Below are 13,801 nucleotides of genomic sequence, written 5' to 3'. Positions count from 1 at the left end.
AATAACACTTACTACCCAGGAACAAAAATTGTGTTACATAGTGTAATTTTATGGGGATGCGGAAATTTGCATTTTTGAGGTTGGTGAATTGTCAACATTTTGAACCTCTTTCAGCTCAGATATCGGTTAAACTTTCTGAGGTCAAGGATTGGTCCCATCCTGCATGGGCATTAGAAGTACCTGGAGTAGAAACCTTCCTCCAACTGGAGGGGGTGTATTGTGCGAATAGCCCATTTTTGCAGCAGCTTCTATCTCCTGAGACACCTCTGTGGTATCTTGTGGGTCCATAAGGGAGGGGGGACCATGCTTGAACTGCAGAGAGTAGCTGGTTCAACAGTAGTTAAGCACCCAGACCTCAACCGGGCGGGTCAAGTCCCAAACAAGACCAGTTTGGTACCGGACCAGTGGCGCAAGCACCAGGTCGGTAGTGTGTAGGAACTAGGATGGTACCAAAATCGAATGAGAAAAAAACATTTTTCAACAAAATACAGTAATTGCAACAATTACATGAAATATGCAAACCGTCTCATAGTTTTAGCCAAAATAAATAACTCTGTCCGGAACTACTGCAGCCTGGGCTATAGCACAATGGTAGCTGAAGGGAAGGAGTGACTGGAGCCACTGGCTTCACACAGGGCACAAGGCCACAGTGGAATGTAACAACCAACAGGCTGTGTTGCACAAATAGCCCTAATTAGTAAAACTAATACAGCGATTATTTTTAATATCACATTAAATTACATTTCATACTTCAAAGGGAATAGGCTATTAAATGGAAAAAAAAAAAAAAAAAAACGCAATTCCCTTTGAAATGAACAGTGTAATTACAACACTGAAAAGTAAAAACAATACAACCTTAAAATATGAAGTGATGTAGTACAAACTACTGCACACCCCTAATAGTCAAGCAGACCTTTTTGTGTATACTTGTACTAAATACTTATGGTGGCTGAAATTCAGTCTGACAGCTACACAAACTGGGCTAGATTCTCCAACTCATCATAAGCACAATTATTTTTCTGAAGGAAAAACACCAATTGAAATGCTACTGTAAAACAAGTAAGAAACAACTACATTAAATGTCTGAGTTATTTCATTCACTTATTTCCTTGATGAAATAATTGTGCAAGTAATAATTATGAGTAAATAGCTTTGAGAATCTAGCTGACTGATTCTAAATATAATATGTGGTGCCAATTCAAGGGAACGGTTTGGTAATTTTGTAAAAGCCATTCATTCTTTACATTCTAAAGGGTGTTTTTTTTTTCTTTTTTAACATTCCCTAACTTCACAGCAAATTAAAATAGGTTTATACCGCCTCTAACAGTCCATTATAATCCCTTACATGGGATTTAAAAATGAATAGAAATTACAATTTTAAGGTGAACATTATTAGCTCACCAGGCATTGCTGTTGCTACATGTCAGGCCATCAAACTCTTACAGATGGGTCAGACCGTGGCTGGGCATACATTTGGATAATGACGCCACTACCCCTGCTGTGTTCTGTATCTGAAGATGATATCTAGCTTAGCTTGCATTCGAGTTTGCTGCAAGTGGCTTGTGGTTCAAGCCTCCAAGTGCCTTCTTCGTACGTGCAGTAGCATATTGTGCAACCGTCAATCTTCACTTCCCGGCCGGCTGGTATTACTGCGTTATCTGCAAAGCAGTTTGGCCCTAACAATAAAAAAAAAACAAAAAGCCAAAACATTACTGATAAATACAATAATAATAAAAATAAAAAAAATCAACAACACCACACTTATACATGCTGTAACATAGACACATTGGGCTATATCAAACAAAAGCAAACGTGAACTATATCTTATCTATTATATTATTTTTCTTGCTCCACATTTGGTCTATGTGGTATTTCTTACATTCACTGGGTGCAGAGGAGCAGGTTAATGGTTACATTCTAGTGTACATGTTTGAGAGTCCTCTTGAATCCATGGGGGGGGGGGAACGACGACTTTAAAAACATTTTTTAAACAGTTTTTTAGGCCCACGGCTTTGTAGTTTAAAGCGCTGAAAATATTCCCACGGAACAAATTCTTAAACGACTTAACGGGTTTCATTTTGGAAACTTTCCAGGCAAATTCTAATTACCAGCTGTTGGCACTGATCTGTGATCTGTAATTTGAATACCCAAATTGTATGATTCTGTTTATTGTATAACAAGCACTGGATTAATCACTGCTGGCTTTTTTCCATTCATAGTTACTATGTTTACATGCACAAGGAATTGCTCTTTTTGGAATGCATGCCTGGAACTGGAACATAGGGATAGACAGAGAGGAGTTTGGAACTCAAATACCTTTTCTGATTCATGCAATAGCCTGCCTTGTATCAGAGGTCTATTAGTGTTTTAATTCTTTCGCAATTGTACTATAGCAAATCAGTTAGTGTTAACTGTACAGATTCAATAGCTTATCTCCCAATCCCCATTTTTAACCCTAATTGCTCATAACTGTTCACTGCACTGAATAGCTCGGTCACCACTGAGAACAAAACACAATACATGACTGGTAGTTAAACAGCAATTGCAATATAACTGTGGTTTTGAGTGAAATAATAACAATAATAAAAAAAAGGTTTACATTGAAAAAAATACATGCAAAGCACAAATCATTATGAACAATTTGTGCTTATTTTTTCACCATTTTTGTTAGGTACTTAATAGTCAATTTGCACAAAGGACATTCATTAGTTAACTTGATCAAATTCATGCAATTAACTCTTGGTGAAAAAAAATATGCAAATTGGTACATATATTGTAAATACCACAGACCCTCAATTAAAATAGTAGCATACAATGCATCTATTTGGTTACCATGCATGTGCTCTCCTTTCATTTACTGCCTCTTGTTTGCTATTTTATTCACACAATAAAAACAACCCACAGATTATGTACTCAATAAAACATGCCCACCACTTATGTTGCATACGTGCTAAAGATTTTATCCTGGGGCGACACAAGGACAGATGCTGATTTACAGGTTCAGAAACAAATGATAAAACATCAATGGTTTGTTACCCAGTTAATGAATCTCACTTAAATACTGAATTAAACCTGCAATGTTTTAATAAAAATATTTTTGTATGTGATTTTCAATACAAGGCCAATGTACTATTATTATTTCTTCATCATTGCTCTTATAGTATGCTATCTGGTAATAACGGAAACACTGATAACAAAAACCGAGAGGTGCCGTGTTTGAACAGAACCAATGTCTTATTCTATTATGATGCAGGTTTCATTTGGGCCTGTAGTATAACCACATTGTTATAACTAATGGTTTAGCAGCACAACTGCATGGGTTGGGTTTGATTTGTGTAGTTGATTTGAGACTTTGAGCATTGTATAAACAGATTAATTAACAGGAGTAAACCAAGGCGATTTTTGGACCGTTCAAACCAGCATCTCATCTGAGGAAAACGTCTTAAAAAACAACATATTCACAATAACTAATACTGTACAGAACATAATAATGGCCACCCTGTGTACATCATTATGACCAACCCTGTACAGATTTCAACTGCTTGATCCTTTCAGGGGAGAGAGACAGGTTTCAATGCTTACCTTTCTTCAGGAATTGCTTTTCTGAGAAACAAAAAAACAAAAAAACAAAAGTCGCTGTATTTAATGCAAGCTGGGAGGGGCTGGTTAACAGCTTGTGATTTGTAACTGACTCATTACAGCTTGAGCACTATATCAATTAGTTTCGGCTTGGTCTTGCACCTAAATTAATGACTCAGGAAATGGAATTGGGAGAGTATTGTGTTCTCCATGCTTTGTTACATGTGCACTGCCATCAAATTGAAAGATCTCCGAGTTCAACTCATTTACTATTCTGAATCAGATTTGAACTTGAAAATAGTTGTGTACTTGATCGTCCGACAAAATAATTGAAAACAGTACTTCAACTGAAAGCATCACCTTTATCACCCTTGGGTAAAAACAATTATGTTAGAAAGTAAAATACATAGGGTTAGATTCTCGGAGCTCTCTATGCCAAGAGACCCAACAAAGCTACTAAACCAGAAAAAAAATCCAGGAGCTTGGAAGTAGTCAAAAGGTCTATTTCATGTTAGAAAAAAAATGGTACTAACAATGATCTTGAGAAAATAGCTTTGAAATATCCTATTTGAACTCGTATTCATTATTAACATTTTATGCAGGATCCCACTCTACCACCAAATTTAAAGTAGATGGTCAAGTGGCTATTGCAAGTTGCAGGAAACAATCAGAAACCAAGATTTTAAAATGCCAAGAGTAAGTTTCTAAGCCCCAGGTGGAAATTTGCAGTACAAAATAAATGACAAAAAAATAAATAAATAAATAAAAATCCTGAAGCCTGTCTCTACAGAAATTATTCACCGAGCACACAGCAACTCAGTCACTTCAGCCTCACTGGAGTCTCAAATCAATCTCTTTGGTTTTCACTCTGTCACAGTGATCTGCAAAATACAACAGGTACAATCCATGGCTCAGCACAGTTCTGTAGACAAAGCACTGGCTGTTTTTGCACATAGACACTTGTGTTTCTATTTACAGTAAATTTATGTCAATCCATTTTGATTATTTTGCATAACAAGCTCAAACTGGTTAAACTCACCATTTTTTATTTTTTTCCCCCTATGTCCTATATGAGCCACCATAGGGCTATCAGTATTATCATAAAGTATGATTGCACTGTAATAAACAGTTTCTCAGTAAACCCTTATATTCACAAACTTCTAACATAATGTCACAATTTCACAACAACAGTAACGATTTGGAAAGTAAAAGCAAAAATTATCATGATGATACCTAGTGACAATTTCATCAGCTACAGTAGGTCTCACTTTTGGAAGCAACACATGTTATAGCCAACACATATCTTCCTTACAAAATGGCACCTAGTGGTATTCTACTATTTAGAATAACTATCTTTTTACATGTTACTTGTAGGTAGTCTTGGACTTCCTAGGTCATTTTACCTGCACATTGAACCTACCGCTTCAATGCCTTTTTTTCTGTCATAAATTAACTTGTCTTAATTAAACTAACCTGATACTTCCCCTACTGGCCAACATGAAAGGAAATGAAACAGTAACAGCATACTTTAAAGTAAGGCATGCAAACTGTTTTCTTCAACCTAGCAAAGTACCAGATATCTTTAAAAAAAACATTTGCTGTAACATGTGCTTCTTTCAAAACTGCACATATCTACATATCTACTTAGCGAATGGAAGTTCACAACAAATAAGATTTGATGGAATTATTTTGTACTATATTTTGTACTATAAACCCCAAACTCTTGCATATTAGTCTTCTAGGCATACTAAAAGAATATACATTGGTTCCACCACACACTGCTTACACCAAAGGCTTCTGAGGCTCAGTGGGTTTCTATTTGTTCTGATGGCTGTCAAGACAGGTCTCTGGGGAAATGGCAGTGGCAACTAATGCAGTTTGAAAAGATTAATCTCATTCCCTCTGGTTATGCTACTATTGCAGTACCTCGCAAATGTAAAATCCCACAAAAAATGCGTGCATACTTTTCCGATGCCAGTGACGACAGTGCTGTTGATTTCTAATCATAGGAAGTATACAAATAGGTGCAAATGGCAAGAAATCAATTATTTGATATTAATGCTCACTGATGAAGGGCAAAAGCCTCCAATGAGCGCCCTGGCTTTCATATTTTTTATAGTGCACTACTAATCAAGATTACCATTCAGAATGGTGTAGCCTAAAATCAGATAATTTGTCATGCTGAATTAATGCATTCAATTAACTTTCTTATCTTCAGGGACAAGCCTTTCTTGGTCACATATTTATAAGATAGGCTGAGTAAGAACCAATTGTACTTCGTAAGATTTGCATAATGTCTGCCAGAATTTTATTTATTTGTTTATTTATTTATTTATTTATTTAAAAACAGCCACACTAAAATGACTTCACAGAAAAGCTAACTGCATAGTTTGTTTCTGCTCATTAAATGTGCTCCACTGTGTTCCATGCTGTTAATGCTGTGGTCTGCTATTGGTTCTGCTCAGGTTTATTTAGGCAAATATGTTGGTAATAAAATGCTTGTGAAGGCTTGTCCATCCATTCATATAGAAGGGACACTGATATACAAATGCCAGTTGTTGTAATCCTTTTTTAAAATCAATTTTGGGGAGTTTAGGCCTAACTTCTGAGTTTTAGTTCCCAGGATGTGATGACTGAAACTGAAAATTATATACAAGTGATTCTAAACAGGAAGAAAAAAACATTAGTTAAAATAAAACTGATATTGCAGCCCCTTACCAGGCTGCTCTTCAAGGCATCAGACATCTTGAAACATGTATACAGTAGTCTGTATGAGTTTTTTAGTTATTGATATGCAATAATACTCAGTGAGTAGTCTGCAAATCTCTCATGTCCCTTGCTGCCTATTGCTCCATCTTACAGTTTCTTCTTTAATTAGAATCTGCCTCCGAGCAGTTTTTACGTCTCCCTGGAATCCTTTTCCAATACGCTGCTTGCATACTCTATATTGAACCTCCTAATGTGCTTCTGGCTCAGAGTCAGACTGTTTATCACAAATTCCTCAGAACTCATTTTCAGAACTTCTGTTTGGAGCCAATTCTCCTAAATTACTGCTGATGCTAATGCAACAGAAGAAATAAAATAAAAAATAAATAAAGAAGAAGTGCTGCGCTTCGTTTGGGGGCTGTAAGGGATCTGAAGAGTTTCTGCACTTGTGAAACAGTTAGCCCTCTTTCCCATTTTAAAGATTTTGTATAGTAAATTTGCACAGCTAATTTTGCAATTTTCCCATGCTTTTCCTATACTATACATGTATCATAGTTTGCAATGTATTTTATGTGCTTTACCAAATCTCTGGGCTGGGCTGTACAATGCTAACCTATTTTACCATACTTCTATGCTTTATTACACTTTGCTTCTTTTTTTACTTTAGTAAGGGTCACATCAGCTACTTGCTTTAGCATGTATTCTCCTACTCAAACCATCAAAATTCTGGCACAGTGGGTTGGTGCAATATCTTTGACATTAGGATACAAGTGCATGCTATTGAAAACCTGTCACCAAGGTGTTTTTCTACTTTTCAAAGGAGTACAAGGCAGCATTTAACCATACGGCTCTAGTTTTGGCATAAATCGATTTTCTCCGCACCATTGCATTGAAGAAGGAGGACCCATAATGACTATTCCTTTGTATTTTCCCCTGGTCAAATTCAATTGTTGGGACAATTAACAATAAATGCTACATTAACCCTGTTACACGTGCAAAGCACAGTCATGCTTGCAGTAGTTTGTCCTCCAAACAGTTCCTGTAAAGCTTTTATTCAACAGCAATGAAACACTGAATTAAAATATTAACATCAGCTGTCACACTGACCCCTTAGCTGCTTCTGCTTCAAGGAGGCACAAACTATTCTCTCAGCAACAGCTAGCTATACATATACAGTACATTCAGTACACATATCAAGTATTCAGTATACATGTATGGGAAGTTGTCACAAAGACGGCTGGAGTGGGGGACGTCAGACCAGAAACAGGAACCAGGAAATAAACAAAGAGAGGTGGAGTTTGGTGAAGCTGAGCGAATGGTCTCGCTCAGCATTTAATAATGAACAGATGGACAGAAAATAAAAGGTTGCAAGACAAACAAAAACACAGAACACGGCACTTTCGCCAAAACAAAAGAGACAAACAAAACGGACTAACACTAAACAAACATGGTGAGCTGATATTTTTTAACTACTATTATTATTATTATTACCTCCGTCTCCAATCCCGTTCTCCACTCACCGAACACACAACCCTGACTGAGTGAAAACATGCTGCTTTTATCCAGCTGTACTGAGACTCGATTGCTAATCAATCATTCAATTGGAGTCTTGGTACAACTGCACGTGAATTAATAAAGTGCAATTCCCCGTGCTCACATATTATTACATTTTACTTGCACGTGAAGTGCTGTGTAATCCTCGTGCTTAAATACAAATACACATTTTAAACACTTGTGTTACACAGACCCGTTTATGTCCCGTGTACCAGTGACTATATACCAACATTAACACACAACATACAACAGAGGCGGGCACTTTGCCACAGAAGTCTACACACTATAATTGCTTATCTACGTTTTAGTCACTTTTTAAATTTAATTTATTACTGCAGTGGGTATAGAAGTATTGAAACCACTTGATTTTCAGTGGAACAAAACAATAACTTCAAAATGCCTTTTAATTTATGTATTTATTCCACCTAATACATTTCAACATTAATCAGTGGTGCTGTGGAATGATGACTTATTATGAATGATGACCCATATTGTCTTTGATTTTTGCATTCTAGAACAGACCTTTAAAGAACGTTGAACTTTGTTAAAAAACAAAACAACAAATGTGTTCTTAACATAATCATGATCAGTAAAAAATACAGGTACATTAAACACCCTTCACAAACACTGGTGTTACAGGTTTGTTACATCTGTAGCAAATTCAGTATTTTCATTCGTCAGTATTGACAAATATTCCAAATAAAATGTGCAATAATCCAGTGTCTCCTATTGTATAAGAGGTGTCATCTTGTGCAGTTTCAGCAACAGGCTCAGGTCCTATGCAAAGTATACAAAATGATGTCTCTTACACACCACAGATTCACTTATTATAAACAACAACAGAAAAACACAACAACTATACTATTAAACAAACAAAAAAAGGGTTGCTGTTTTTTTTTTTTTTTTTAACTTCAGAATTGTGCCCATGCATGAGATAACATTTGTACACAAGAAAAGATCCTTAGAGGCGATTTCTTTAGATACTGGCTTTTTTTTTCAATAGTTATGTAACATAACTGGTATTTTGTATTGGGTGTTTTTAGAAAGAGTGAGTTTTGGTGAGACTATGAAATGGTATATAAAACAGTACTTTTCTATGGTGTAAGTGTTTAATAGGGAATGCAGCTGTTTTTGCATTTCTCTGTATTTTATTGTTTTGCAATCATTCTAAGTGGTTTAGGAATAAGTGGCTCCAATAATCAATTATCGTCATGATGTGTTTCTCTAAACCAGCTCATCTGGATCCACTACTGAACGACCTCCCTAATTCCATACAAATCCTGTGAAAATAAAGACCTTTCAACTCTGCCAGCTCCAAGAGGAACAAGCACAAAGCCAGGAAACAGCAGATTTGGAGAAAAAATAAAATACAAGTCTGGAGCAACAGTACCCAGAACCTTTCAGAATAACTGCAAACACCATAAAATAGTAAAGGGCAATGTAAAAGCATTTGCAATGACATTTCAAGCTGCTTAATCTTCATTGTGTCAAACACCTGCTGGAAACATTGTGTTAATGACTGTTTTATTTTATTCAGTTTCATCTACTGTGATAGGGAACATGTCTGCTGCAGCTCATTCATTGTTGTAATGCTTATTTCAGAGAGGGCCCTTTTTGTAAACCAGATGCTACATGTCAATGCGCTGCTCCAGATCAAAGGTCTTTAAATGAACAGACCTGATCTGCTATGCACTTAGAGGCACCGGTTGAATACATTCCTGATAATAAGAGGTTATATTCCAGAAGTTTCAATGCCAATAATAAAGCAATGATTATTGAAACATACCTACCCAATTCTTTTTTTTCTTAGACTGCCTGCTGAGTTGAGCAGTACAAATCGTGCTAAACTTGGTGGAGATTTTTATGATCTTGCTCGTGCAAAAACAAGCGCAACATGAATCTTGTACGAGACATTGACATTTCAGTTATGACTATAGACACAAAACCTGTTTTTCTGTATTCTTACCAATACAACAAAACAAATCTTCATTAAATAGTAAAAAACCAGTGATGAATACCACTCATAGCCATACATAATACATGGGAGAAAGCAATATGTTTATAGCAACCCATTTCGGCTTACTGAGAAATTGATAAGGGAGTGCGTCCTCTTTATGGAAATAGGATTTACAACATTTTCCATTTAGCTACAATCACTCTGGCCTCGAAGCTTGTCATTTTGTTATTTCTGATAGGAATTATGTTCTAATGCTGTCTTTTTATTATTAATAAGTACCCAGGACCTCCATAACCATATGGGACCAAATCATTTCAATCAGTCTGTTCAAAGGAGTGCTTTAAAATGAAGCCTAGATATCTCTGCTTTTAGAAGAAAAAAAAATTCAGTGTGAATAACTGATCAGTCATATTCCCACAAGGCAGAGAAGAGTAAGGCATGTTGACTTGGTATGGATTACAGATAAAGAATAGAAGTGGACTCCACTATAAGTGGGCGTTTTCTAAGTCATTAACCACGGCTTGAAACTCACTTACTGCTACATGAATATATATTAATAAACCAACAAACTGAGGTATGACTATTTTGGAAAACAGTGAAAGAGACAGAAGAAAAGTCAAATCCATTAAAAACACATTTAGTGGTTTTTGCCATGGTCCTTCAGCCTTAAATCCCTGTTAATTCCACCCTCAGGATGTTGCATTGCATAGCAATTATGTTAACATCTTAGTGGCATCTTGCATTTGTAATCACTTTCATCCAGTTTGGGGGAGGGGGTAGGTTGTTGAGTGTTGGCACACATTGGGCAATATAGTAACCATATATATTAGGGATGTGCCACTGTCCACAAACGAGTATTCGCAATGGGTACAGTCAACGGTTTTTCAAGGCTTCAGTTTGTGGGTGCGCTCTACCATACAGATAAATGTATTAAAAAAAAAAAAAAAACACAAGTGCCTAATTTATTTTATAGCCGTTTTTGTGTTGTATTGTTTTTTTTGTCTTGTGACGCAGTGTCTTTACACTCAATCTTCCTGTCCAAAGTAATCTAATCCCTTCCAATCCTTTTCTGTGGGGCTGTTTTTTTTTTTTCCCCCCCTTGTTGATTTAATTTTATTCTACAGTAAAACCTGTACAATCTGGCGTCGCTTGGGACTGGAAAATTGTCAGTGTGATAGATTACAGACTTACTGTAAAAAATATAATACTGTACCTAAAATAAGGTACCTAATACTGTACCTAAAAATCTGAACGCTCAAAAAAACACAACAATGCCTCATTAAAATCTTTACCTGGTTTTTAGCATAAGCCTGTTTAAACCATTCTCACAGAAAGCCATTCACTTGTTTGTACTGTACCTGCATGCAGGATTCAGGTGCTTTCTACTGGTATTCAGGTTTTCTCTGTGTTGCTTTAAAAAGTAGCGGGGTTCTGAAAAATATAGCATTATACGTCTCCACGTGTTGCTACAACCGTTTAAATAATGTACCTGTAATTGTTCTTTTCATTGTTAACATCCTGACAGCTTTTTACACTTATAACTTTAAAGTCTGTTTCAAAGCTCTTTTCAAAATGTCCCCTTCAGTGCGCTGGGGTTTGAGATCTGTCCTCTAAATCACTACAGGAAAAATAAATAAAATAAAAATATAACAACAAATGCTCTGGGGGGCTTTTCTGTTCTGCACCACATCATGGATCGTTATTGCTGTGTTACCTGTTTGACAATGTGGGCAATGATCCTTACACCAAGCTGACATTTTAAAAAGAGTGTTGAAACAACTAAAAAATTAAATGTATGTTATTTAAACAGTATGATCTAATACACACACGCTATTGTCTGTTTTGCATTAGCTTTTAAGAAGAACATTTTGTAAGGCAAGGATATGTTCCATGAGTTTTTTTTTTCACCACAAGTTTTGTGTTCTGCTTAAGGGCTGTGTATTTTTTTTCATCAGTGATACATCGAATATCACAACTACTTTTGAGCTTCCAGCACAAAATAGTAATTGTTAATATAGTATCTCCTTCTCAACCCAGAGTTAGTGAAAACACGCTGTCTATATGCAGCTGTACCGAGACTCGATTGCTAATCAATCATTCAATTGGAGTCTCGGTACAACTGCACGTGAATTAATAAAGTGCAATTCCCTGTGCTCACATATTACATTTTACCTGCACGTGAAGTGCTGTGCAATCCTCGTGCCTAAATACAAATATACATTTGAAACACTTGTGCTCGTAACCCATATTTATATCCTGTGTATTTTATACATACACACCAACATTAACACACTACATACAACATAAAACACTTAATAAACATAAAATTTGCAATCTGGGCTAAGTGGTCTCCCAATCACAGATATCCCATTTCATTTGAAAACAAATACATTCTTGCACAACAAGAATTCAAATGGCAAATTAGGACTTCAAAATGGTAACACGTATTGTTAATTCCTATTTAACCAGGAGTAATCCTTTTTCAAAGAACACATTATAAACGTTCCACCTTATGGTGGTTACAAAAAAATCTAAATGTGTCACATACTACAATCACAGCTCCTGCTTCCTGGCAGAATAAGTTGTTGAGAGCTGAGGGAGATGTAGAAATGGTGTATCACTTCTAAAATGACATATCTATCAATAAATATTTATTTGCTCAGCCAATAGTGATTTTCATGAAACTGCATCGATGTGCATGCAATACATTAATTTCCACCACTGTATTTGATAACTGCATTATTTACAGTACTCTGTTATTACCTATTACAGTACAATATTGAAAAATATTATTTTATTATTTTTCCCCCATCTTCAGTGAGCAAAAAATACTGTCATATACTGTATAGGCTATCATGAGCAGCTCCTGTTTACTTGCAGGATTGAGTGCTGAGAGTGACAGGGGAGCTGAGATAGATGTAGAAAAGATGTAGCCATATGTCAATTTTCTCTCTTAGAATGAGAGCCTATGTGTGTAATACATACGTTTCTAGCACTGTATTGGTTACTGCATTATTTACAGAAGCCTGCTTATTACCCCCTACAGTACATATATATATATATATTATTCTGCAACTTTCATAAGCTAGGCTACTGCTATAGCCCCTGTTGATTTGTAGAATTGATGCTGGAGAGAGCCAGGCAATTTGGAGTAAATGTGCCCCCCCTTTACAGGACTTTGAAACTCAGATAACATCGCTATTTGGACTGGCATTCTCTTTTTTACTTTGAGGGATGAAGCCTATCTTTTTTTTTTTTTTTTTTAATTATGTGTGCAAGCTGCAATGCAACGTTATACAGGTAGTTGTTGACAATTATTTATTTTTGTTACTAGATTTTGTTCACGTTACATATCCAAGTACAATATAATACTTATTTTTGTAGTTTATATTTGTTTTTGGTATTTTAAAGGCATTTACCGTTGCTTGCATTAAAACAAAAAAAAAAAAAAAAAAATTAAAAGAATGCTTAGACCCTCAAAACAACATTACCGGTTTAAATATAAACCAGTTTTGTGTTGTTTTTTTGCATTAAAATTATAAGTTAACTGTGTTTACTTTTCACCTTCTGTGTGAGCTCAACAATTAAATAAATATAAATCACTGTATGGTCACTTTCTGAGTGAAATTGAAGGTTAGATATGAATTTTAATGGCACATCCAGTTTAGCCACACCCACTTCCTGTGATGTTACCCAAGTACAAGCATTCGTACAAGTACTGGTTTCCGAGTACGAGTACAGTACGAGCACAAGTAATGGGTTCTTTGCAAACTTCTTGTTTTTTCAGAAATCCAATTTTCTCTAACAAAAGAACTTAATCTCATGGGCTGTCTGGTCTGTAGCATCTGTTGTAGTGCGATAATGAGAAAACGTCTCACAGTTTTGTCTCACTCACCCAAGGGAGTGCCAGAGCCAATGTTAAGCTCCCTGCGGAATACAAGACTGTATGACCCACCCTGCTCACCAGGCGGCTGTGCCTTTACCAGGGGAGACCCTCAGAGACCC

The 13,801-nt window shown here is 36.1% G+C and overlaps 1 protein-coding gene across 2 annotated transcripts in view; it reads right to left on the bottom strand.

Moving 5' to 3' along the window:
• Positions 1 to 811: 811 nt before the first annotated feature.
• The window catches only part of LOC121313848 (brorin-like), a 48,011-nt gene continuing 35,021 nt past the window's right edge, over positions 812 to 13,801 (bottom strand). For both annotated transcript variants that reach the window (XM_041246636.1, XM_041246637.1), the window contains one exon: positions 812 to 1,676. In XM_041246636.1, the coding sequence (XP_041102570.1) occupies positions 1,525 to 1,676 (152 nt within the window). In that variant the 3' untranslated portion in view covers positions 812 to 1,524. The remainder of the gene's footprint in view (positions 1,677 to 13,801) is intronic.

This window comes from Polyodon spathula, chromosome 4 (genome assembly GCF_017654505.1).
Source record: "Polyodon spathula isolate WHYD16114869_AA chromosome 4, ASM1765450v1, whole genome shotgun sequence".
NCBI lineage: Eukaryota > Metazoa > Chordata > Actinopteri > Acipenseriformes > Polyodontidae > Polyodon > Polyodon spathula.
The sequence above is the reverse complement of the archived record's forward strand: the minus strand, read 5'-3'. Positions and strand labels throughout refer to the sequence as shown.